At 36.4% G+C, this 27,834-nt stretch overlaps 2 protein-coding genes across 2 annotated transcripts; one reads left to right on the forward strand and one right to left on the reverse strand.

The window, feature by feature from the left end:
• Window positions 1-878: 878 nt before the first annotated feature.
• On the forward strand, window positions 879-19,487 carry ptk2ba (protein tyrosine kinase 2 beta, a). The gene is made up of 29 exons (XM_063008063.1): window positions 879-1,316; window positions 1,403-1,490; window positions 1,576-1,655; window positions 1,925-1,987; window positions 2,112-2,166; window positions 2,250-2,390; window positions 3,222-3,296; window positions 4,224-4,325; window positions 5,311-5,428; window positions 5,594-5,630; window positions 5,713-5,747; window positions 5,842-5,886; window positions 6,046-6,143; window positions 6,738-6,819; window positions 6,904-7,004; window positions 7,186-7,301; window positions 9,105-9,205; window positions 10,240-10,329; window positions 10,755-10,959; window positions 11,389-11,476; window positions 11,558-11,614; window positions 12,214-12,324; window positions 13,891-14,028; window positions 14,460-14,495; window positions 14,602-14,626; window positions 17,278-17,324; window positions 17,633-17,767; window positions 17,910-17,990; window positions 19,032-19,487. The coding sequence occupies exons 2-29, from the start codon at window positions 1,470-1,472 to the stop codon at window positions 19,254-19,256; spliced, it is 2,508 nt and encodes an 835-aa protein (XP_062864133.1). The 5' UTR covers window positions 879-1,316; window positions 1,403-1,469; the 3' UTR covers window positions 19,257-19,487.
• Window positions 19,488-21,573: 2,086 nt separating this feature from the next.
• Window positions 21,574-27,658, reverse strand: chrna2a (cholinergic receptor, nicotinic, alpha 2a (neuronal)). Its single transcript, XM_063006711.1, has 6 exons — window positions 27,598-27,658; window positions 26,340-26,482; window positions 26,055-26,099; window positions 25,349-25,458; window positions 23,137-24,214; window positions 21,574-21,775 (listed from the first exon to the last, which is right to left on the reverse strand). Exons 1-6 carry the CDS (start codon window positions 27,656-27,658, stop codon window positions 21,650-21,652), a joined length of 1,563 nt encoding a protein of 520 aa, XP_062862781.1. The 3' UTR covers window positions 21,574-21,649.
• Between the last annotated feature and the right edge of the window lie 176 nt (window positions 27,659-27,834).

The raw sequence follows: 27,834 nt of genomic DNA on the forward strand, positions 1-27,834 counted from the left end.
GGTGATGTCCTGTGTTGGAATGGGTCTCTAGACATTTAAAATAAAATTTTTGCCTTTTGCTCATCGTTTCCAGTATAGGATCTGAATTCAATAAAACTGCAAAAGAGTTACTAAAGATGTATGAATAAATCATCTATAATTACATACAATATTCTAGTGATAGTTAAATGATCAATATTCAATATTATATGCAACCTGAATCTCTCTGGCTCCGAGTTCATCTCAGTCGTATTGAAAACAGTGGAAACGTGCTGTGGTCAGATGAGTCCATGTTTCAACTTAATGAAATCAGATGTCAAGTTTTCTGTGCCAAAGACAAAAAGTTCTAACCAGCTGTCATGATATGGGTTGCATCAATGATCTGCGTCTAAAAGACAATGTCAGGCATCATTCTTCACATGCTACAACAGCAAGACTTTATTGACACAGTGTGCGTGACTAGCTTACCTGCAGTGCAGCTCTGTCTTCAATTGAAAATGTTTGGCACGTCACAAAGACCAGAATTAGGCAATGTGACTACAGAGTATTTAGCTTTTGTTAGGCAGGAATAGGCAAAAACTAATTCGCAAAACAGCAACTGTATTCTCAAATGATTAAAAAGCGTAATTAATTTAACACAGTAAACATATGTAAACATGTCTCTTTTTTGAGTGTGTTGCAGAAATCACATTGTATATTTGTTTATATTTAAAAAGTACGATTAATTTTGACTTTTTTCGAAATGGGGTTTGTAAGTAAAGATCCTTTTCTGGTGTTACTTGGTTTGGGGTTTAAAACCTAGTATGTTTTATATGAAGGGCTATACTCTAAAGATATTTATATAAGATATAAGGTATATAAGTGAGATCCCCCATGGAAATGCTTGCTGTCTGAAAACAGATTAATTGGCTCTGCTCTCTGACTGGAAGAGGTGGATTTCATTTTTCATCTATTATTCAAAGTGTTTGTAGCTCGTTATACAGGCTCATGAGTACATGTCGGCAAAAAGAGGGGCCTTCTCTAAAAGCACTGAATAATTTGCAGTCTTATGAGGGACACCAAGCTAGTGAATTTAAACTGCTACAGACTACATTGGGATAAATATAACTGTAACATGTCCATCTGCCATGCCCTCATGCCTTTGTTTTTACTCTGAAGGCCATCATTCAGTCTATTTTGGAAAGTGGACGACTTGGTCCAAACATCAAATTTACTGGTTGCTATGGTTTGAGGCTAAAACACCTCAAATCAGACGAAGTGCACTGGCTCCATCCGAACCTGACGGTGGGTGAGGTAGAGAAGAAGTACGAGCAGCAGCATTTAGAGGCAGAGTGGAGGTGTGTATCTCAAACAGGTTAAGTTCTGTTGTAATGTAACTTTTTATGATGATGTTTTTTTTCAACTTATTGTGTATTATGACTAGATATGATCTGAGAATTCGATACATCCCCACTAATTTCTTGGAAAAATTAAAGGAAGACAAAACCACCATGATGTATTTCTACCACCAGGTTAGTATAGAACATTCATAAACCATCGTCTGCAATGACAAGAGTTTACAGAAATATATGTCATTTGATTTTTGGCATCTTACAGGTCCGCAGTGACTACATGCAGAAATGTGCCAGCAAAGTCAGTGATGGCATGGCTTTACAGTTGGGCTGCCTGGAGATCAGGTATTAGCACACTGTGTAATTAGATTTGCTTTGTTTACCTGCAGTATGTACTTTAACATTTTCGTTAGGGCATTTTCTTTTTGTATGGATTGTCCCCTAGTTGTACCTGATTTGTTTTTCCACTCTTAACCGAGGAGGCTAACACATGTTGGGTCTGACTGCTTCTTTTCTGAAAAGGAGTGCGTTTTTAGTTTAACATGTTATATTAACAAGTGAAGATGAATCAAAATTATTTAAAATGTGACTCACAAACCCATGTAACCCAACAGGAGATTTTACAAAGATATGAATTCCAGCGGACTGGAGAAAAAGTCAAATTTCGATCTGCTGGAGTAAGTTCAATTGCTTTTTATTACTGCATGTATGCTTACGACTCATAATACATGTACTTAGGTGGTACACAGCATAGAAATACTGCAGTAAAATTAATAACAATTGGCTTGTTGTTTTTTTTAGGAAAGAAGTGGGCCTTGATTTGTTCTTTCCACAAGAACTGATCAGCAGTATGAAGGTAAAGTTTAGATTAAAAAGTCTCTGAATATGCTGTAATTTGGATATTTTAGTTACTTATGCTTGTTTTCATTTTGGGTGCAGCCAAAGCAATTGAGAAAAATGATCCAGCAAACATTCCAGCAATATTCATCTCTAAAGGAAGAGCAGTGCATCATGAAGTTCTTTGAGACTTTTTCATTATTCTCCAGTTTTGATGAGGAAGTCTTCCCCTGTGAGCTAGTGGTGAGGACCCTTATTACTGCTTGTTTTTTTTTATTTTAATGACTTTTATTTACAGGTATGATTGAAAAGATAACCCCTTGTCTTTCATCTAAAAAAAGTTATAGCTACAGACAATTTCTCCACACACATCGCAATTGAACCCAATTCAAATCCAATTTCAAAACAATTGGGGCATAAAAATAACAGCAATGAATTGCAAATCTTTTTTTTATTACTTCCTTAATATAACACTTATGCAGCTTAGCATTCTGGGCTCCAACAACTACCTACATTTCAAAATTGCGAGTTTGAGTCTCAGCTCTGCTATCGGCCGGTTGGGCACCTATATGGACAATAATTGGCTTGTTCGGAGGAAGGAAGGCTGGAGGAATTCCTCATAACTGCCTGCACAGAGAGGGGGTATAATAGAGATCAGTGCATGGATCTCCATAAAAATTTGCCTCACTTGTAGTGATGTATCCTCGCTTGTAGTGAAGTCTATGCTGCTTCAGCAAAGTGTTAAATTGGAAGTCTGATTTCTTTTGTGAATAAGATTTTAGTTTTTAATTTAGTTAATGTAATTAAATTAATGTAATTTTAAAAGCTAAAAAGCATTACTTTGTTAAAAACTTTGTTGTGCAAAATGGCAATTACGTCCAATTATAATCGGATCTCCAACACAATAAAGTATAAAAAGTGTTGAGTTGTCTGAATACTTTTTGAATAAGCTTACTTTGATCACATGTTCCATCAGATTACCCTTATAGGTCCTCTTCATTTGATATAGTAAGAAACTTAAAACAGGGCACAGTTTCAGTGTAATTGCTAACTGCCTTTATTCTTTATGTACAGCAAGGATGGAGCTTGGCTGTTGACCTTGTTATTGGGCCAAAAGGCATTTGTCAGCGAACAGAAAAAAGTTCTGTAGTAAGTCATGCTCTTTTATCACCACAACCTGTTTTCTTTCTGTGGATATTACATAAATAATATATAAATAATACAGCCATTTTTATATTTAAAGTTCTTTTATGTTTATTTTAAAGGCTTTAAAACATCTTAGAGTTTTGATTTAATTGTACTGATGTCAAACTAATCAAGTTTTATTCATTAAAAACAGGCACTTAGGCACCTTGTTTTAAGCAAAAAAACAAATCAGGAGGGTAAAACATGCATCGTAAGGGTGACAACTTGCAGTAATAATGATGAGTAGCTAATAGCGAAGTTAATATTTACCAGTATTATTTACACAGTCAAAGGTAGTTGGGGTGCTATTAATTAAATGACAAAAAATTTAATAAGGTTCATTTATTATTCACGTACACACTCACAGCAGCGCCACTTAGCTGGGGAATCAAACCCAGGCCCTTCTTGTTGTTAGATGACAGCACTACACCCTGTGCCACCGTGTCATCCCATTTAGTGTCTGATAATGTTTAAATGTTTTTTTTCTCTGTGGTTTTCTTTTTGTTTTACCTTTGGTCTCAGATGTGTGAATTGCACTTGACTTTAGCTAGCTGGCATGCTAAGTTGGTAAAATTAAAGTGCTCTTTTTGATTACATCAAATAAATCAATATTATTGGCACCATAAGCAGTAAACTGATTTGACAGTTGTATATGTTTTGGGACAGAGTTTTAACTGCTCATTTAACTGCTATTTTAACACAGTAGGAAGAAATGGGGGTTTTCAATAATCTCTGGTATTTTAAATGAAGGAAAAGTGAGGCTTATACACTTTGAATTCCCGAGAAAGTAAAGTGACGAAATCAGTATAATTAATGCAGGCTTAACAAATTTTATTCTCAATGTTTTTGTTGTGTCCCTTTTAACTCTATTATTAACTACTTTTGCTACAGCCCATCTGTCTAGCTGCCTTCTCTCAAGTTCAGAAAATCAAATGTTCCCTGCAAAATGATGGAAAGGCTCTGTTATATGTGGAAATAAAGGGAGCTAAGCAGGTAAGATTATTAATTATTAAATGGCATTAAACTGTAACTATGTAAAATAACTGCTATTGGCAATTAGATTTAAGTAACTGAACTTGAAGCAAATTTCAGGATAATTCATTCTAAAACAAGCAGTTGCATTTAAGCCTGAAAAAATCTATCTGGGAATATATAAAAATGCCTAATAATGCAATTAAAATAGAAACTAATAGAAAATGTTTTGTTTAGATAGAGTATTTAGCACTTGCAACAAATGTCATATAGCACTGGATACTGCCTGGCACCAGAGTACACATTGCACAAGAAAAAAAAAAACTAAATCTGAACTACCAAATTCAAAGACCTGTGGACCCTATTCTGGACACAATCAACTGCATTATTCAGTTTAAACTCGCTAAATTTAATATTCCTTCCTACTGTGTGCATGTAACTCCATTCTATATTATTCATCCATTATTACTCTGTAATGTTAGTTCCTTAAGCCTCTGAATTAATAGGAAGTAATAGCCAACTGGGCTGGGCTATTTTTTGTTTAAACTTGTTTTAAACTGTTGTTTTTTTTGCTAGGCTTTATTAAGGGTTTTGTTCAAATTTCAACTGTGAGTGGCCCCTATACCACAATAAAAATTGCAGAAAATTGTAACAAGTGGATGTAGTTACAGTAATATAGCTATATAGACTTCACTTTGCACAAATTACATATTGAATAGTTAATTTAAAAATGTTGGCGTATATCCATTCTTAGTAATCAGATTATTCAACTTCATGAACAGCCAGTGAACTGTAAGTATTTTGGAATTAAATGCAGAAAATTTTTACATAGCGAAATATTACATATCTTTGTTACTGTGTCTTAAACTAGTCCCCTTTATTTTTTTCAGAAAGAATAGTTTTCAAGCTAGTTAACTTGTATTTAGTAGTTAAAATAAATTTTAGGGTTTATTTAGGGACCAGCTTTTATTTTAGTAACAGCAGATTTACTATGTTAATTCCACAGCCTCTGTCAATCAACACAGCATCATTAGCAATTGCTGAAAACATGGCTGACTTAATAGATGGTTATTGTCGTCTAGAGAGTGGAACAGAAACTTCTTTGATCATCAGACCAAAAAAAGGTACGTTGTAGAGCTGCTAGTTTCTGCTGAACATCATGGCAGTTGAATCTGTACTAGCTGAACATTTTGCTGTCTCCTTTCCTAATGAACTAAAACATCATTTTTGGTTAAATATATTACATTGTATTTTACTCTATTTAGTTATTGTGACTTTGTATTTCTCAGAAAAAGAAGCCGTTTCTCTACCTCTTATTCCTAATAGGTGAGTAATGTTACATTGTTTAAGATATTTTAAAAACATGTTTATGAGTTTTACTGTTAAATTCAACATGTTTCTTTTGCAGTAAGGAAAGTACATTTTCTGACAGTGGAAAAGCAAGTATGTCAGACTTTTCTGTCATTCTAAAATGTTTTAATAAAGTCTTTGATTGTTTATGAAACAACAACAGGCAATATTTTTTTTTATTTCACAGACTCTGATATTTACTCAGAGATATCAGATGAAAATCCTGAAACAAGTAAGTGCTACATAAAAAAAAACAAAGGCTGAGAACAAAATCACTCTCATCATAGCAGTGCTTTTCTTTTGTATCACATAATAATTACAGTACCTTTGCTCTGAACAATCAAGTATTTTTCCAATAGCTAGAATAACTGCAATCCTCCTTAATCATTAGGTGACAGGTACAGCATTTCCAGAGATAGTATTGTGCTGGGTCGGATTCTGGGCGAAGGCTTTTTTGGAGAGGTCCATGAAGGAGTTTACAAATGCCAGGTATGTCATTAACATACTCAAAAGTTGATATTTATGTGCTAGCACAGTATTTGTTATTATTTATTACAGGGTTACATTTCAGTTTTACAAAACAAATTGTTTTTGATCTAGACGCTTACTACATACTTACATAATTAAGATTATAGACATACAGTGCAGTGCACATTAAAAGTCGACATTTTCTTGTTACAATGCCAGGTTTTTGTGATGCAATTATTGAGACAGAGTCAAATAATTTCAGAGAATTTCCACCAGTTAATGTGACATAATCTGTACAATTCAATTGCAAAACAACATAAAATGAACGTACAATAATGAAAAAAAAATGTACAATAATGTGGTTGCATAAATTTGCACACCCTCAAACTACAATTTTATTGAAGCACCTTGATTTTATGACTGCCTTTTTGGGTACGAATCTAATCAGCATGACACATCTTGACTTGGCAATCTTTTTGCCCACTCTTCCAAATCTGTAAAACTTAGAGGGCATCTCCTGTGTTTTAAAGTTCCTTACAAAAATGAAAAACCCTAACAGTTTAGTAAGCTAAAAATTTAGAAACTTGAATTGACTTGCATTGCATTATTATTCAGACAGGGGAGAGGGTAAGTGTTGCAGTAAAGACATGCAAGGACTGCTCAATAGACATCAAAGAAAAGTTCATGAGTGAAGCTGGTAAGCCATTTTCATGCTGACATGTACACAAACTTGTGTAATCATGTGATGTACCAAACCATGTTACTCAATCTCTTATGACAGTGATCATGAAAAAACTTGACCATCCCCATATTGTGAGACTGATTGGAATCATCGAAGAGGATCCAGTGTGGATTGTAATGGAGCTCTACCAGTATGGAGAGGTGAGTGATGAAGATAATAATAATAAATATAATGGAAATAATGGAAGCACGATAGTATGATAATCTAACAAACATGCTATGATTGAGAAAGACAGCTTTGCTCATGACTCATTTGAGCTAATGTTTATGACTCATTAGATAAATCTCCTAACCCTATTATTTCCTAACCTGTTTCCTGTAGCTTGGACAATACTTGATTGAGAACCAGCACAAATTGTCTACAGTTACCTTCCTCCTTTACAGTCTGCAGATATGCAAAGCCCTGGCTTACCTGGAGGGTGTGAATATGGTACACAGGTATGGACTGTTAACTGTTAACCTGCAAACCATTATTTAAAACATACTTTTTAATTAACACCTATAAGAACACATTTTTGTTCAAGAAATATTTAAATCTGTGTATTACTATTTGTCTTGTTTCCAGAATCAGCTAGCTTCTTTTTCTCTTTTCTTTTTACAGAAACATTAACTGTCACCACACTAAATGCAAACAATGTCTTAGGTTAAAAAGCATGAAAAACTAAAAAAAAAAAAAAAAAAAAGTTTTTATTATTTTTTAAGTTTGTAGTATTTTCTTTTTGAAAGAGCAAAATGGATTGACTGTTAATTATGCAAAATTGAATAAGGGTGCTTGAGTATGTGATAGACCATCCTAGTCTCAGTGCCTCTGACCTGGTTGGTTGCCGAACACACAGTTGGCTTTTCTGAGGTAGGGAAGGCCATATAGGGTGTTACCTCCATACCATTGCAACAGAAACCCCTACAGTCTAGTCAAGGCACAGCACAAGTATAGTGGAGAAAAACATAGTTTATTATCTGACCTTTAGTGCATGTTATAGCTCTTTGTATGCATCAGCTTCACACTTCACACTTGTCTGCTGGCGTGTGCTAGCCCGCAGCCCTCGACTAGCATGGGTGTAGTTCATGTGGAATTGGAAGACAAAGTCAATCATCAACCAAAACAACTTTACAGTCCTTCTAGATATACATTACACAGGATTGCCTGTAGTCTCTTGATTTTGGATCACCTTGGCATTATCAAATTAGTATATGTTTATTCAAAATTAAAGAAGCCCACAAATGAACATTTATTAGCTTATTTTTCTGCCACAGCCAGTTGATTTACTCAAATATCATTTCCTGCTTTATCTTGGGGTTGTGGTGGGGTCAAATTCACTGGTAAAAACACTGGACAAAAGGCATAGCAAGGCCTTGGCCAACAAGCATCCCCTAGACATAGCCTATCATATCTGTGTAGACAACTGGTCAGTTCAAACTCAGATCCTAGCGGTGGTGGGCTAGCGTAATAGACTAGCACGCCAAGTGAAACAGAAGTACAGTATGTATTATAATGCTGATTGAGTACATTGACCAGATAACACTCCCCAACACTTTAAATATTCAGGTCTATCTGAATTTTAATAATTAAATTCTGTAATGAAATTTTTTTTAACCAATAACAATAGGATTAACAAGAACCTTTTGTCACATATCACAGTGCTTGGACACAACGTTTTGACCAATTCAACCATTTAACCATACATGTAATCATAGACATAAGGGGTTATTGAGCTTGTTAGCTTACACACAACTTTTAGTCTCTGCTTAGGTCATTTTTTCTATCTGAGACCTATTTGTAGATCAAAGTCTTGTATGTTCATTGTAATACAGTATCAGTATCAGTGGTTTAGTGAAAAGCATTTCTACTTTTTTTGTGGGCTGCAGTGGCAGGAAGACAGTCTGCAACAGGAAGAAATGTTTTCTTTTTTAATTTTTGTTTGCTGTCAGAACAAAGAGACATGTTGTTGTCATATTCAAATGCAACACATGAGTTTGTAGTTGAATAAAACCCAATTTATGAGTGACTATAATAATTATTTTTAGTTTAATTAAAACACAAACTATAAATGACATACAAAACGTGTCTCAAATGTTAAATGTATGCTACCAAAAGTTTGTTTTTGTTTATTGTTTTATTGTTTTATTGTTCCTTACATTTCTATTAGTTTTTTTGTTTGTTATTTCAGTATCCAGTGCGTTTTAAAGTTTTTGACAGTTTAAATACAGAATAACAGAGTTCCTTTTGTTTTGTGACTTTAGAGATATTGCAATAAGAAATATTCTGGTTGCTAAACCAGACTGTGTGAAGTTGGGCGACTTTGGGTTGTCTAGATACATAGAAGAGGAAGATTACTACAAAGGTAAGTAAAAAAAAAAGGTTTTTACAATCAGGTACAGGTTTTTGTGCTCTTTAAATGGATAAATGCTCACTTTTTATATTATTTTTATACAAGGTATTGATTAATTAAATTACTAATTTCATTATTTGATGAATCTTAACAAGGTGGCACAGTGCCACACAGCTTCAGGGTCATAAGGCCAGGGTTTAAACCTCAGCTCCAGTCACTGTCTGAGTGAGATGTCACTGAGTTTGAGTACGATCTTCCCGTGTTCATGTAGTTCTTATCTTTTAGATAGAAAGGTTATAAGAGATCTGTTTGTGTAACTTCAAGGACCTCACTGTACATCCATATTTAGGAGTTTACACATCAGGGTGGCACGGTAACACAGTGGGTAGCGCTGTTGTCTTAAAGCAAGAAAGGCTCCTTTCTGGGCTCCTTTCTGCCTGGAGTTTACATGTTCTCCCTGTGTCCATGTGGGTTTCCTCTAGGTAATCTGTTTTTTTGCCAGAAGTCCAAAGACATGCAGTCAGGCCAATCAATTGGAGCTACAAAAAGTGTGTGTGTGTTTCTGCCCTGTAATGTACTTGTGTCTTTTTTTTTTAGCATGTTTTCTGCCTTTCACCCAATCAGACCCACCATGACCTTGACCAAGATAAAGGTGTTAAAACAGACAATGAATAAATGGATAAAATATACACATCATCTACACATAAAAAGGGCCCTGGAACAATTAACCATGTCGTATCTCTGTTATAATTAGTGGGACAGTGGTAGCCTGGTGGGTAAAGCTTTGGACTATCAACTGAACGGTTAAGAGTTTAAATCCCAGCTTGAGCAAGGCCCCTAACCCTCTCTGCTCCAGGGACGTACAATGGCTGACTCTGTGCTCTGACCCCAGCTTCCAAACAAGTTGTGATATGCAAAGGAAGAATTTTATTGTACTGTACACCTGTATATGTATATATGACAAATAAGGAAATTCTATTTTATTTTTTATCTAATTACACAGTTTCCTCTGATAAAACTCTGTAAACCATGTTTTCTATTTAAAGCCTCTATTAGTCGATTACCTATCAAATGGATGGCTCCTGAATCTATTAATTTTAGAAGATTTACCTCAGCTAGTGATGTCTGGATGTTTGGTAAGTGACTTCTCTTATAGTTATGATTAAACCATTACATCCACTTACATTTTACTCAAAATGTTGGTACTCACTGTATGAACAAACATTATTTAAACATAAACAAATTAGAAACATGTACTCACACAACACAAATGAATGTCATTTAGTACTTGGCATCATTAAAACAGAAAAAATGTTTTTTAAAGCAGTGTTATTTAGTTTTGAAATATTCAGCTTGGCAAACTGTCTTTTATTTTCCAAAGTTACAAGGGTCCTTCTGATGGACTTGCGATTTTAAACTGATTGAAAATGTTTTAAGACCATTCAGTCATTAGGACCATTAAGACCATTCAATCATTAGGATTTAAAGTATACTGCTTTATATGTTTTCGCACTTAAATTCACTTTAAAGTCAGTAAACTGAACGATTGTATTTTTATTAGCTGTGTGCATGTGGGAGATTATGAGTTGGGGTCAGCAGCCTTTCTTCTGGCTGGAAAACAAGGACGTCATTAACCAGCTGGAGCAGGGCATGCGGCTGCCCAAGCCTGAGCTGTGCCCTCCTGCCCTCTACTCACTCATGACCTGCTGCTGGGCCTACGACCCTAAAGAACGACCCCGCTTCATAAACCTTGTCTGTAATCTCAGGTTCGTATTTGCCAGCCTACTCACTATGAGTTGGGAAAATACAGTAGAATGGCCGCTCAGGTGGCGCAGCGGTAAAAACACACACTGGAACCAGAGCTGGGATCTCGAATACATCGTATCGAATCTCAGCTCTGCCTGCCGGCTAAAGCTGAGCGGCCACATGAACAACGATTGGCCTGTTGTTCAGATATGGGCGGGACTAAGCTGGATGGGGTCTCTCTCTCATGACTGGTGCAATAACGACCTCTTCTGGCTGATTGATGGCGCCTGCACAGAGATGAGAATAGAGTGCTCTCAGGATGACGCAATTGGGCAATTGGATGCGCTAAAAAGGGAGAAAAAGGGGAGAAAATGCATAAAGAAAATATTTTAAAAAAGAAAAAAAAGAAAATACAGTAGAAGGGACAAAATGCATTTTTTTCTTGGCAGTGATGTTTACAAGATGGAGCAGGAACAGACAGTGGAGCGGCAAAGGGACAGAGTACGCGCTTCGAGCATGCACTTTCCTCCACCTAAGGTATCTTATCCTGCTTTTGTTTTCTATGTATTAGCTACCTCTAGACAATCACTCATGATTTTCTTACTCTTGTTTTATTAGCCATCAAGACAGAAATCAACTGATTTTAACACTGTTAACCCAAGGCTACAGATGCAGGTATACTTTTCCTGTGTCCCAGTGTGCATATGTATGTAGACACCCTGTCTAACTAACAGATTTGTATCTGTTAGTTAGACTTATTGCTAACAGCTACACGCAGACATTCCACCAACACTGCGCATTGACAAGTTGTGCTGCTTTGGTTATTTTTCCAACAATTCAGTTCATAATTTTCTTTCTTGTTAGAACTGACCCATTCAACTGTAACTGCTAATATTGTTACTTGTACACATTTAGGAGCAACCACAGCTTAGGGGGGACTGCCATATGCAAAAGCATGCATCATTAAAAAAATATCTTATGCAACACTAATGACCAAGTTTTAAATTGCATATGAAGGCAAAATTTTCTATATATTTTTATGAGTTTTGTTGTTTTGGTGTTGGTACTTACAAACTATTGCTCATATAATGTGGCTTGTATTGTACAAATCACTCTGCAAGCATTTCTTCTTGAGCCATATCAATGCTTTTAGCTTTCAGTGTATATAGGTCATTGCCTGTATGTATGTATGTGTGTATAAGTTCGCCATATGTGGGTACTGTGGTTTTGTTTGTGAGCGTGTCTACGATATTTTTTTGTGGCCAACTTTCCAGCTCCCTGGCTGTCTGTCTGCTAGTTCACCTGCGCTTGCTGGCTTACCAGGCTTCCGATCGGCACACATCATCATGACCCTACCTCTGTCCCCGCGGCACTGCAGCCTGGGGGTAAGAGTCATGTCATTGTCCCCTTTCTGCATATCTCTCATACTGAGTAGTTTCAATGAGTTAAATAAAACTTAATACAACACAAAGGAAAGATAAGTAAAACCCTATATTATTTTTAAGAAACAAATAATCCAAAACTGTATTTAATCACTGTGAAAACGAATCTGCAACCTTATTTTAATAACTGGCTGCACCACTCACAGCAGCAGTGGCTCTATGTAAATAAGACATATAGAAACACTTGTGTTCCAAACTAATTTAATTTTTTTCCTGTACAACATTATACGAGAGGTTGTATTTTTGCATATGTTAGTTAAACAGATGTTTCTTTTGGTTAGCAGTAGTTTCCTCCTTGCTTCCCCCACATAGACACAGTTTGACCTTTGTCTTTCATATTGTGCACTTACAGGGCTAGAGTTGTCTACAGTTCCTTACATTTCTGTGACTTCCTATATAATGTGTTAGTTAGTCTTACTCTGTTGAAATGTCAGCAGGTTGTTGGAATCCTAGAGCCATGGCTTTGTTGGAATCCTAGAGCCATGACTTTGTTGGAATCCTAGAGCCATGCCTTTGGTGGAATCCTAGAGCCATGACTTTGTTGGAATCCTAGAGCCATGCCTTTGGTGGAATCCTAGAGCCATGACTTTGTTGGAATCCTAGAGCCATGACTTTGGTGGAATCCTAGAGTCATGACTTTGTTGGAATACTAGAGCCCTGGCTTTGTTGGAATCCTAGAGCCATGACTTTGTTAAAATCCTAGAGCCATGACTTTGTTGGAATCCTAGAGCCATGACTTTGTTAAAATCCTAGAGCCATGACTTTGTTAAAATCCTAGAGCCATGACTTTGTTAAAATCCTAGAGCCATGACTTTGTTGGAATCCTAGAGCCATGGCTTTGTTATAATCCTAGAGCCATGACTTTGTTGGAATCCTAGAGCCATGACTTTGTTAAAATCCTAGAGCCATGACTTTGTTGGAATCCTAGAGCCATGACTTTGTTAAAATCCTAGAGCCATGACTTTGTTGGAATCCTAGAGCCATGACTTTGTTAAAATCCTAGAGCCATGACTTTGTTAAAATCCTAGAGCCATGACTTTGTTGGAATCCTAGAGCCATGACTTTGTTAAAATCCTAGAGCCATGACTTTGTTAAAATCCTAGAGCCATGACTTTGTTGGAATCCTAGAGCCATGACTTTGTTGGAATCCTAGAGCCATGACTTTGTTGGAATCCTAGAGCCATGACTTTGTTAAAATCCTAGAGCCATGACTTTGTTGGAATCCTAGAGCCATGACTTTGTTAAAATCCTAGAGCCATGACTTTGTTGGAAACCTAGAGCCATGACTTTGTTGGAATCCTAGAGCCATGACTTTTTGAAACATCTTTTCGGATTTATGACAGACTAATGATTTTCAAGCTGGCTTTGCTGTTGTGTTATTTCTATTCTAATGGCTTTTTCTATGGCATCACATGCTTAGAGTTATCTCATTTTAATGCATACCTTCATTTTAATCTTTTTATGCAGCTTCATGTCTATAGAGCATATCATCCTGTTTTTATTTTTAAGATTACTGAGCCATCCAGTGTTGAAGATGCTCATCGGTTGTGGGAGCTGGAGAAACAGAGCATGCAGGAGACTCTAAAGAGGCAACAACGGGAAATGTTGAAGGACAACCAGTGGCTTGAGGAAAAGGAGAAATTGCTGGTGAGTCAATAAATTATAGTATGTAACCATTAATTTGGGATTTATTTTACCTTCATACTGTGTACTCTGGAATTGAATGTCTTTTTATTTCCATAACCATCAGATTTTAATTGGATGTTAAGGGTTTTCTGGTGAGCACTGTAAGCATTAGAGCTCTTTGTAGGAATCAGCTGCTGGCTTATGGTTTAGACAGAGAAACATTAGTTTGTTTCAACTGTAAACAACAGATTTAGTCCGCACTTTCAACAGCAATTGTATTATTTGTTTAATTCAACAATCAATTGTTTACTGTACCTTGGTTTATGGTATGTTCTTCTAAGTAAGTGTAAATTGTAGGTTGTGTGATGTTTATGTTCAGGTTCATATTCATGTATGTATTTAAATGTCATAGTTGCTTACTGAGTATTTAACTTAAATGATGTCCTTTTTAGGACCCAATGCTTCATGATGACACAAAAGTAAACATGGTAATGCTCTTATCCATGCTTATCTTTTAACCTCTATCAGAAATATCAGGTGTTTAATATAACTGTCAGTGTTTTCTCACAGCCATTTTTGTATGTATTTCTTTAGGTGCCAAAAATAGAGACAGATTATGGTAAGTAAACAGGATGGTTTGCCTATTGCACATTTAGTTCTGGTGGTGTTAAAACTGATTATACCTGAATAACTATAGCACTTTTTTTTTAGAGCACAGTTATATGCAAAAGCTTGGCCACATTTGACCTACATACAGTATACACTGATCAGCCATAACATTAAAACCACCTAATTGTTTCTACAATCACTGTCCATTTTATCAGCTCCATTTACCAAATAGAAACACTTTGTAGTTCTACAATTACTGACTGTAGTCCATCTGTTTCTGTACATGCTTTGTTAGCCCCCTTTCATGCTGTTCTTCAATAGTCAGGACCCCCACAGGACCACTACAGAGCAGGTATTATTTGGGTGGTGGATCATTCTCAGCACTGCAGTGACACTAACATAGTGGTGGTGTGTTAGTGTGTGTTGTGCTGGTATGAGTGGATCAGACACTTTAATGCTGATGGAGTTTTTAAAAACCTCACTGTCACTGCTGGACTGAGAATAGTTCAAAAATATCCAGCCAACAACTGCTGTAGGCAGCATCCTGTGACCACTGATAAAGATCTAGAAGATGACCAACTCAAACAGCAGAAATAGATGAGCGATCATCTCAGTGAGTGGACACAGTATTTAAAAACTCCAAAAAAGTATTTAAAGTGTCTGATCTACTCATACCAGCACAACACACTAACACACCACCACTATGTCATTGTCACTGCAGTGCTGAGAATAATCCATCACCTAAATAATACCTGCTCTGTGGTGGTCCTGTGGGGGTCCTGACAATTGAAGAACAGGGTGAAAGCAGGCTAAAACAGTATGTAGAGAAACAGATGGACTACAGTCAGTAATTGTAGAACTACAAAGTGCTTCTATATGGTAAGTGGAGTTGATAAAAATGGACAGTGAGTGTATAAACAAAGAGGTGGTTATGGCTGATCAGTGTATATGTTAAATGTTATTGCAAAGTTACTTTAAAATGATATATAAATAATTTTTTTTGTTTTTTAGGCAAAAACTGTTTTGGCCTGCTAAGACTTGTCAGACAAGTTAAGAAATATCATTAGATCATAAAAATATTTAATTTTTCAAGCCTTGTGCAAACCATGTGTTCCTCTACTTAGCTAATGATTTTGAAATAAAAATATATAAAATCCTGCAGTTTCCACTGTCTAAAATGACATTAAAATGACATATTACTGTGTGACTTTGCTAGAGAAAACATGATCTGCATGAAGAAGTCATCACAAGGAAACATTATATGTAAATCTTGTCACAAAAAATCATTTCTGGAGCAAAACAACAGTCAGAGGAAACAAGTGCTGTGAACTAATGATGTTTAAATGAAACTCTTTGGAGACAAACAGCAAAAATATGTTCTAAGGACAACGGGGCAACATTTAATAAAAAAAAATAAAAAATTGTCAGCACATAAGCATGGGGGTTGATCCGATTGTGTGGCAGCCATGGGTAATGACAGCATGATTTTTTGTGGTTGTGTTTACTACTTTGCATTTCAAAAAAATGGTGTCACAGCAGTTTATTGTGCTAGCCCATAACCGCCGAGGTTTGAATCAGGAATGGGGGTCATAGTTAGCCTGGTGCCACCTGAAATACACTGGCCTCAAGTCAGGCATCAAAGATAGGGCGTGAATCTATTGCACAAAATATATTTGCCAAATTCACATGCTTACACCTAGGGGCAACGTAGAGCAGCCTGTCCACCTGTGAGAGTTAAGAGGAAATCAAAGGAACCAGAATAATCCCACTTGGACATAGTGACAAATGGATTGTGTAGTTCTGCTGACCAGAGATGAAAAAAAGCCACAATGGCATTTTAGAGAACTGTGTTCTTCTTACTCACAACTGTTTGGAAAATACCCTTCCTATTTCAGCATATCAGTGACTTCTGCTCAAAACATATTTTATAAAAAATAGTTTGTTGTAAAAGAACTTGCCTGGCCTGGACAGAGCACGAAATGCTTCAACAGCTTTAGTCGAATTGGAAGTTGAGTGTGAGCCAGTTTAAACCTTTACTTATGCTTTGCGGGTGAATGAGAGAAAATCTCAGTCGCCTGGTTCAAAATCTAGTAAAAAACTTTTTAAAAAAATTTAGAAGCTGCACTGCTCAGGTGGCGCAGTGATAAAACATGCTAGCACACCAGAGCTGACATTTCGAACTTGTCGGTTTGAAACTCAGCTCTGCCATCTGCGATTGGCTGTTGTTCATACAGGGTGGGAGCAGGAGCAGGGACCTCTGTTGGTGCAATTACGACCCCTGCTGGCTGGTTGATGGCACCTGCATAGAGTCGAGGAATAATGCGTTGATCAGGGTGTGGCTCTCCGTACACAGAGCTGATCCACTTATGAACTTGCCTTGTGCAGGTGAAAAGATGCAGTCGGCTACTGCACTTGTGTCGGAGGGGGCGTATGTCAGTCTCTTGTCAATCAGGAGTGGAGATCAGCATCAGTAGAGAGGAAGCATAATGCAATCAGCTAACTGGATATGACTAGATTGGGAGGAAAATTGGGAAAAATGCCAACATACTTGTACCCATGTCTTATATTTAAAAATTCAAATAACATCTAAGTGGCTTTTTAAATATTTAAGTTTCTATTCTACTCACAGTGTACCCACAGTAGGTCTCTATACTCTTACAGATCAGATACGACATCCCCCAGATAAGCCACCCAGACAAGCCGCACAGGTAATTCCACTGTTAATCCATCTAGCAAGGAGTGTGTCTTTGCCCTCCACTTTAAAACCATACTTTTGAGGTTTCTAAATGATCAGCTAGCAACAATCAAAGTAACAGAGTTTAACAAAATGCTTAGATAACATGTATAGGACTTGCCAGTCCTACTTCTGCACCTTACTGTTTTAACCATGTACTTTAAGGTTGAGCTCTAAATCTAACCAGATTATACAAATGATTATGACATTTGGTAGAACTGTCAGGACTGAAACCTTTACCACACACTTGATCTAACACTGAGGTTGTCTGTCACAAAACAGCCCGCCCCTACAGCTGAACTGGACCGTTCTGATGATCAGGTCTATCACAATGTGATGGAAATGGTCAAAATGGTGATGAAGCTCAAGAATGATGTCAACACATTGCCACCGTCTGAATATGTTGGTGTAGTGAAGGTGGGATTGGTGTTCATAAATCACATTAAACCACAATTGCAGTAGATTGCCAACGGATCTTGTAAATGTTGTGATGAAATGTGGTAAACAGACTTGCCGGAGGTTTCTAAAGTAAAAATATGTTTGTTTGTTTTTTTGCCAGAATGTGGGGTTGACGTTGCGTAGTCTAATCCTTAGTGTGGATCAAGTCCTACCAAGCCTGCATGAGTCAGTCAGGGCTGAGGTAACACACAGCAAAAAATATATGCTTATTTAACCCAGTAATAATGTTTTTAGGCTCCAGGGGGGTACAAATTTAAACAGGAGGGTTGGTTCAGGAAAAGCTTTTAGCATAAAAAATTTGCCAAATCAAAAATACAGATGGTCCAGCGTGGCAAACCCTAAATGTGTTTAAATGTGTTTAATTTAAACACAACTGCTTCAACAGATTCCTATACGATTTATATTAAACTCACATAAAGCACACAGAACCTGACAGCCATTTTTATGTTTGTTCTTAATACAGCATATTTTTAACCATAAATCAATTTTTTACATAATTTTGCTACATCCACAGAAACATCTACACTTTGTACCATTTAAACAATTTAACATATATTCCAAGCAAATAATCTAATCTAATTAACTACATTCTCTTTTTTGCTACTTATCAGTGTATTAAAATTTTAAAGGCAGTCAGTGGTAAAAGATATTTTACGTTTTGTCTGGTTAAATATGCGTCTATTGCTGCAACAATTTCAAGTTTAAGTTGGGACGGTAAAGCATGTACCACTTTGTGATGTTGTCATTCAGTCTGTTGCATCATATAGGACTTTATTTTAGGATACATGTTTAGGACAGCTTAACATTTCTGTTATTGGGCAATGATGCAAATTTTAAATGTAAAGTTTTCCAAATTTAAACATAATATTGAAATTTAAAGTTTTACCATCAAATTTGGCAGACACTTTTATCCAAAATGACGTACAGTACTGTGACAGTAACCAATTAAAGGTTAACAGCCTTGCTCAAGGGCCCAACAGTGGCAACCTGGCAGTGGTGGGGAGTGGTGGCAGTGGTGGGGCTTCAACCAGTGACCTACAACTGCCTAGCAGTCAAATGATTTTTCTGTAATTTTCTGATCTGTTATGCCTGCCTGTCATGACTAAAATAAGAAACAATGGAGTAGACATCTATAAGGAAAGAAAAAAAATGTTGAATTCTGTAACAGTTATGCATTTTAATATATATATACACATTACCCTCCCACATGTTGGTGTGTTAGATCGAAGGCACTCAGAAGCTGTTAAATAAGGACCTGGAAGAGCTGATCAAGAAGATGCGGCTAGCCCAACAAAATGCCATTACCTCTCTAAAGGATGAATGTAAAAAGCAGATGCTAACAGCAGCACACATATTAGCCATGGACTCCAAGAACCTTCTAGATTCTGTGGACCAAGCCCGTGTACGAGCCAATATTGCTAAGCCTAAACCTATCAAAAACTCTTAAGATGAAGAGTAGAGCCAGAGAAGTGAGTCAAAGCTAGCAGTTTTTATTTATGCAGTGGCACAACTTTACCATATTTGTTTATTTATGTTTACTGATTGTAAGAACTTTCAATGCTGAATATTTAAAATGTTATTTTTCTTGGTTCATGCTTTCTTGGACTGTATTCAAAAGTCTTCAGAACAGATTCTTGTTTTCTTGTCAAAAACAGTAAAGTACAGTGGTGTTAACATGCTCAGTTTCTGATTGCTTTGTTATTATCCCCTTTGGTTAACCATCCTTCAAACTGGGTTCATCTCTCATATCTCTTATAGCACCATCTGACCCGCCCCATTTCAAACATAGAACATTACGTATTCAGCTAATTCATCAAATTTCATTGTTAAGCTAATTAGGCTAGTTAAACATGACAAGGAATAATTCCAGTTAGCACTGTATGATATAAATCAAACATGGTGTTAATAGTGTAGTGGTGTGGGAATGCTTTGTTTTACCAGGGTCTGAACTAAGTTATAAAAGAAACAGTGAATGCCACTCTCAAAAATGAGAAATTCTTATACCCAGAAACCTGGCACTGACTGTTTTAAAGAAAGTGGCCTAAGTGTTCTTAACAGTATATGAAATGCAAATACTAAATTATAGAAATCATTTATTTGCTGTTATTGCAGATAACCCCTATATCATGACAGCTGCTGGCTTTTCGACCATTTGTTGATCACTGTCTGGATGTTTATTTTTGTCTTTGGCACAGTGAAGTTGACATTCAATTTACTAGAATTGGTGTATGGCTTCTATTTGTGCAATATAGTTTGAGGTTGCATTTATCTGATATAGGAAAAACTGTGTTAAGTGGCGTCTGTGTTCCAAAGTACTCTGGAGCCCATGTCGCTATATTTATCCTAGTAGCATGTTTCTCATTCAGTGTCGTCTTGAGCGCTTGAAAGCCACATACATTAAACAGCTGTTTCCAGCCTTTGCCCTATACAGACTTGCTTGCTCTAGACAGACACAATGCACAATATTATGTATGGTAGACTGTGAATAACCTAAATTATTTGCAACCTTGAAATGAGAATTTTCTTTTGAAACTGTTTGCCACAGCCCCTCTCTGCTTTGCAAAGACCCAATCATGATACCCTCACCCTGTTTCCAATTTTACGGTGGTGATGTGCAACATTATGCGGACTGTTTTAAAATTAAGTTGAATGTTCTAGAAACTTTTCCCTTTGATCCTGCCCAGCTTTCTGAGTGTGTTGCAGGCATAAAATTCAAGATTTGTTTATATTTACACAATGCAATCAAGTTGATCAGCCAAAACATTTATTTTATGCATTTATTAGTAATTAGAGCCTAAAGAGAAATAACATCTGCATCACATATTCCTGTTTTTATTGCATTTTACAAAATGTCCCAACTTTTCTGGAAATGGGGTTTTTACAAATTACACCAGTTTATTGCCCGTGAACCAGCTGGACTGCTAACTTGACATTATGTATGGCTCCATCTTAAATACTGCATACTATGCCATGTACAGTTTGACATGCAAAATAGTACAGTTATATGTAATTTGGAAGTCCAAATGTATATTATGTTATTTTACCTCTAAATGTCACTCTGAGACAGCGTTGCTCCGGATATATACCTGCCAAATACCACATAAAGGTTACTTAATTGTTACATTAAGTTTTAGTTAAGATGAAGACCTGGTACAAAATGTTACTTGTGTCCTCCTGCGGCAAATGCAAATGAACAATTAGCTCATTTAACATTTTCATATTGTTGAACATAAAACCTTTGTGTACATAAATGAAAAATGACTTCTGGCCTTTCAGGTAATTACCGCTGAGTGTAAAAACATCTCTAATACATTCAGTCTAAATTGAACTGCACTGGTACCAATAAGGGTCACATATCCCTAGTCTCTTTTATAAAGGTTAATTTTGCATATTAGGTTGAAGGTTGTTCTTTCTATGAATGTGGAAGTGACTGAGCTTGAAAGCAGTATTGTAGCAGGAAATGTCAGTGCATTCACAAAGATGATAGGAGCATTTCTTTTGCAACAGCGATGGCTAAAGTCACGGCTGAGTGGATCTGAACTATTGCAACAATTGACTGTGACCTCTGGTAATTCCTGAATAGACAAGATATGCTCTCACACTTATTACATCACTGACACTGTGCCCAAAGAACCAAGAAAGGGCTTTAAAGGAAGGCTGTTAAAATTCAGATTTTTAACTCATTGAAGGACATCTTATTCAACAACCAAATGCACTAAAACTGTTTTTCCTTTATAGACTATATTCGGATGACTTGGTTCCCAAGGGTAAGTCTTGGATCCATTATAGTGGTTGAATGTTAAAACCTGATGTCTATATCTGTTAACTTAGAAGAGGCAGCTAGATCATCCCCGAGAGCCAGGGTGGAAGAAAGAGGCCAAATGTCCCCAACAGGCACACAATGATGAACATCCAGAGAAAGATGCGGTCAATCACCATAGCTACATATTTCCAGTCCTCCTTAACCTAGACAAGACAAAATCACAAAACATAGCAAATAAAGGCTTTTGGGGAAACATAGTATATATAGATACATGCATTTTTCATAACTGATAATTGTCATGAGAGCCAGAAGAGCTCCAAACATAAAAAGCTAAAATTATTTTTTTTAAACTGCAATTATAGGTTACAGTGGCAAGTATTTAGTATGACCTCTTTTTACACTTGAGCAATAGCAGGAACTTGGAATGGAATGGAACCCTAAATACTGTAATTGCTAACACTTGTATTTTCCTATGATTTCATGTTAAAATGACTGCTGTGGAAAAGGTTGCACCAGGTTTGTGCAAGACATGTTTGAGTATTACATACACATGTAGTTTGAGTTTAATTCATTGAAAGCTTGCTATTAGGCATAACACCAACTTTCAATCACATTATCCAGTACAAAATGCCAAAAATCACATAATTTCACAGACAAAGTCACACTCAAAAGAAAATCATCAAACACACTGGTTACCCAAGATGTGGTATTCAAGCTGTTATAAAAGAATTAACAAATCAGAGGAGAGAGAATAAGGAGAGGACAAAAATTTAAAGGGCAAGAAAACTTTCAAAATCTGGTGATGATGATCGTCCACTTTCATCCCCTCAACTCCTACAACTTAATCTTTCTGCCGTCCTCCCTCTCGTTCATGCGCATGTTCTCCGTTTTCCTCCTGATAAATCTTTTTCTCTTTTCTCCAATGCATACCTCCATGTCTCCAGGCTCTACTCAACCTGATCCATACCATCCTTACTCCAGCTATAAATCACGTCAGTGGTGAAGATCATAGTCTATTGACTGTCAGCCTGTCCATGCCCACTGCAAACATGAAAGGACTCAGAACTGATCCTTGATGCAGTCCCACATTCACTTTAAACCCAACCCTTAAACACACTGCACATCATAAACGTCCTTATAAATACCTTGCACCACGCTTCTTTGCCACTCATTGCTCCACTGGTATGTCATCTGGGCCAACTGCCTTTCCACTCTTCATTTTCTTCATGGCTGCCCTCACTTCCTGCTTGCTAATCCGAATCCTCGTTAACTATTTCTTCATCATCCAATTTTCTCTTTCTCACTTCCTTTATTCATCAGCTCCTCACCGTAGTCTTTCCACTGTTTCAGTACACATTTCTCATTTGTCAGCACATTCCCATCTGCATCTATAGGCCTTGTAATTTTATCACAGTGGTCAACCAATACAGTGTATTCCAAGAGTTGGTAAGGTGAGTAAATCGCTGCTGTTGTTTTCCATGATATGCACCTAAACCTTACTTTGTAAAATACTTTTTAAAAGGCACGTTTTACAGCACACAATAAAAAACATATATTCACTCACTGAGAAATCGGCATCCTCCGCACGTAAATGATCAGCGATGTACTGAACTCCCTCCAAGGCTTGCAGGAAAATAGGAGAGAAGGCTAATTTGGTGTCAGACTTCAGATTGCAGAGGTTGGCTGGTTGAGCATAGTTTATCCTATGTTTTAGTTGCTGCGTGTCGTACTTTTGAAGCCAGCCATCCAAGCCTGATAGTTGTAAAGACATATCAGCAGAAAATGAAAAAGCTGGTAAAATACCCACTTGTGTCCTGCCATCCTTATTCCAACATCTTCCTATATCCACATCAGTCTCCTGCTGCAGCCAGCTTTTAGAGGTGCTAAGACTGGAGAATTGGCTCGGAGCATGTCTTTTTTGGTGGCAAGTCTGGTCAGGCACTGGACGTTTCATGAAAAGAAAACGGGGAATGAAGCCCAGGAAAATAGACCGGACCCAGCATGGCATCTTGTGGGTACTGGGTGATCGGTGATGCACGTTCAGTACGAATACAGTGATGACAATAGATAGAGTTACAAATATCATAGTAAAGAGCAGATACTCTCCAATCAGCGGGATAACTAGAGAGGTGGACGGAATAATCTCAGTAATAAGCAAAAGAAAGACGGTAAGGGAAAGAAGAACAGATATACACAGTGTTATCTTCTCCCCACAGTCTGAGGGCAGGTAGAAGACCAGCACAGTCAGGCAGGAAATGAGCAGGCAGGGGATGATCAAGTTGATGGTGTAGAAGAGGGGAAGACGGCGGATGATAAAGAAATATGTGATATCTGGGTAGATCTCATGGCAGCAGTCATATTTTTTGGTGTTATATGTACCTACAGCATTCACAATAGCCCACTCGCCACTCTCCCAGTAGTCCTTAAGGTCTACAGTGTTCTCAATGCGCTCCAGGTCAATTTTGGCTTTGTCGTATGTCCAGGAGCCAAATTTCATTTTGCAGTTTTGTTGATCAAAAGGGAAGAATGTGACATCAATGCTGCAAGAGCTTTTGTAGATAGCTGGAGGCACCCATCGCACCTGTCCTGTGTGGAACAGGTGGGCTTTAGTCATGTGGGTCACGGCAAACTCACCATCTGCACTATAAGAAAAAAAGTACATGTACATTTTCATTTTCTTGTAAGTTGTCTTAAAAACAGCTAAATCTGGCACTTTAATAATACACTTTTAACAACTAAATAAGATTATTAAATTGGCGGTATAGAAAGTCCTCTGGTGTAAATTTACTTTGCGGCATGGTTTCCTATTTTAATATTAGTATTTATTTATTTATTATTGACTGCAGTTGTAGCCATCTAAATAGAGTTATTGTCACTGCACCCTTTAGTCTGAGGTACCAGCATTACATTAGGGAAATAAAGAACAATAAAAAACAGGCATGTCAATAATTATTTACATGAACTCATGTTAATGTTCATGTTAAATGAACATTAGTTATGCTAGTGCCATTGGTTATTGACAAGTTCATAGCCAACACACACAACATGCATTTCAATTTAATTAAAAACAGGGGGTTAATTTAGGTGTTTTAAAGCTATGACATGATAATAATTAGTGTAGAAAACTGTCCCAGTTAAGGTTCCAGTTGTATTTACATGCCTAAATTGTTATATTTTATCTCTCATTGCTACTTACTCAAATGGGTGTAAATGTAAAGTAATCTGTGGCTTATCTAATCATTTTATTTAGTAAATTGCCCAGTACTGGATGGAAAAGGTTGATTTTGACTTTGTAGTTAAGCAGCTTAGTATAAAATAAACCAAATGTGTGTTTTATGACATCTATTTGGTTTTGATTACATTAAACCACTGGGTGCAGCTAATTTTATTTCCATTTCCTTTCCATCTAAGGATGAATAAAAGTTGCCTGTGGAATGTAATGGGGCATGTATTTTATGTTTTTAATAAGACAGCGGTCATGCTTCATAAATAATTACTGAGGTTTTCTAAATAGGCCTTTACTTTGTCATTAGTTGTTTTAATAACTTCAAAAGTGTTTAAAATCTTATTCCCTGCCATTTGCTCTGATGCTCAAGGAGACAAAAGAGATATGAGTGCCCAGATTTTTATTTCAAAACCCAAATCAATTATAATCATCATATGCCTGTCATGAAGTGCATTCACCATGATCTATCTGTTTAACTATATGTGCAGTACTAAAATATGTATAATACTAAAATATTTACAAAGCCTTAATATACTATAATAATACTTACTTATTATACAGGACAATGTCAGGTACCCAGATCAGCTCTGATGGCACCCTAATGGATGTTACATTATCATAATCAGAGGGCTCCCACTGCAGTTTATAGTCATTCCATTCCTATATGAGTTAAAGGGTAACATTTTATGAAAATAATTATAAATAGTTGTAATAAACATAAAGCATACACATATTAAAAAACAAGCTACTTTAAGTACTTTAATTGGCATAAATTGCTGATAAAATGTGCTCTATTCTTGATAATCATCAAGTCAAAATACTTGACATAAACCAACAATAAACAATAAACAAATGTCCTTATTTAAAACCTTTTTATAGTCCAGAGTGTAAAAATATGTAAACCTCCAGTCTAATAACTTTTTTAAAAGTTGTGGGTTCCAATTAATGAGAAATCGTTGAGGTGTATATTTGTTCATGAAAACCATGCATATTTTAGATAATCTCTTTCAAAACTAAAATTTGTCTTCATTTATTTATTAACCCATATTTTAACAGACATTTTTAATTAATTGTTTATTTAAATTAGTGTTTTATTGTTGCAAGATGTCTAGGCTGTACCAAGATGTCTGTACCAAAACAGCCTCAAACTAAAAAAAAAACATTTTTAAATGGACTGATCATTTGTCTCATTATAAACATTTGTTTAATACTTCACTACAAAACTCTATACTTTAATTAGATGTAAGATACAATACCTGCTTCAGCCAGACATTTGTTGTCATCATCTGATTTTTCTCATCCTGTCAGGAAATGACATTACAGCTTAGTATCTTGATTAGAACAAAGACAATTTAATGACTGCATTTAATTATACTACAGATTTTCAGATCAATTACTTAATGCTGGGCATGTTATGTGAAATGTATCTATGCTTGGATTTCAGCCCCTCGTCTTAATTAAGTTATAAACAATGATATGACATATGCAAATGTATAAGATCAATAAAAGAAAAATACTTAAAGAAAATGTTATTTACATACCACATCAATCAGCTGGGCAATTGAGAGGCCAAACTTGACAATTACTACATCGGTTATATTCTGCACAGGTCTGGACCACTTATTGTAGCCAATGAAGAGTTTTTTAAAGAGCTTGTCTTCAGCATGGGCATGGGTCCATTCACCTGGAAGCACATATGCGGTTATTAATACTGGAGTTTAAGCAATTTTTGGTGTGTAATAGCTACAATATGAAAAATTATTAATTCCTTTAAAGTAACTGCTGATCAGGGTGACAGTATGGTGTCTATCCAGGAAAACAACAGCCACATGGTGGCACCTACCCAAAAACACTGGTTTCACGGCAGGAATAAACCCTGTACAGGGCTTCAGGCTATTGTATGGAAATTCACTTTTATACATTTACTCACATAATTACACCTAAGGGCAAATTAAAGTAGCCAATCCACCTTCTGAAGGTTAGAAAACTCAGGTCTCCAGGACCCATACTGTGGATAATACTGTGCAGCTCTCACACAGCTACACCACCATGCCACCTTTAATCAATTTACTGACAGCTTTTTAGGTGCTGAAAAAAACTGTACCTGGAAAGCACCTACAAATAGGGAAAACATACAAAACTACACACAAACAGTAATTGGAAATTAGAATGGAATCTATCAAACAACAGGACACCAATTCTACATGCAGCACCCCTGTAAAATATTTTTATGTTTTAGTAAAAATAATAAAACACAAATTCCTTCTAACTAAGCTAACTAATTTAAAAGGTTTTTATTGCTATTATTATTATTACCAATTCTTGCTATTTGTTGCCTCATTCTTTGAAACTATATGTTTCTACTGGTTGCCACAAATATAAAACATGATCTTATGCATAAATAAACAGGTTCTGAAAAAAGCTTTCAGATATTATCTCCTTGAAACATACAGTAGGTAAACTGGTTACTTCTTTGAAGTACTGCATGCGTGTTGGTATGCGACCTTGATCAGGATTAAGAGGTTGTTAAAGGTAAATGAATGATGTTAATCGTTTATTTTCTGCTATTTTTAGTTATAATAATAAGACTTATAACTTTTGCAACACAATGCAATACAGTGAAGCCATAATGACATTAAAATTATCAAGAAATTAATACATGTTAAACACACACACACATACACCCCAAACAGGGGGCAGAACATAAACCAAATCTGAAAGTATTAATAAATCCCAACTGATTTCTTATGTTCTATATCCAAAAGTATAGTTTTATATGTGCATTCTTACTTGCTTTACCAGCCTCGAAAACACAGAAACAGAACAACAGCGCCGAAACCGTCCAGATATCTCGTCCCATGTCCTTGTATTCTGTAAAACGTAAGTATGGTCCAATAAAAGTGTGTATATAAGATACAGATGTGATTTACATTTTTCCTCGTGTGCTGAGTTGCGCTTCTCTTGTGAAGCGAGATTCCTGCAGCTCCTCAGTTCTGCACATCTGCGCGCGCTGACAGCCAACAATCAGCCAATCAG

Source organism: Trichomycterus rosablanca, chromosome 13 (assembly GCF_030014385.1).
Source record: "Trichomycterus rosablanca isolate fTriRos1 chromosome 13, fTriRos1.hap1, whole genome shotgun sequence".
NCBI lineage: Eukaryota > Metazoa > Chordata > Actinopteri > Siluriformes > Trichomycteridae > Trichomycterus > Trichomycterus rosablanca.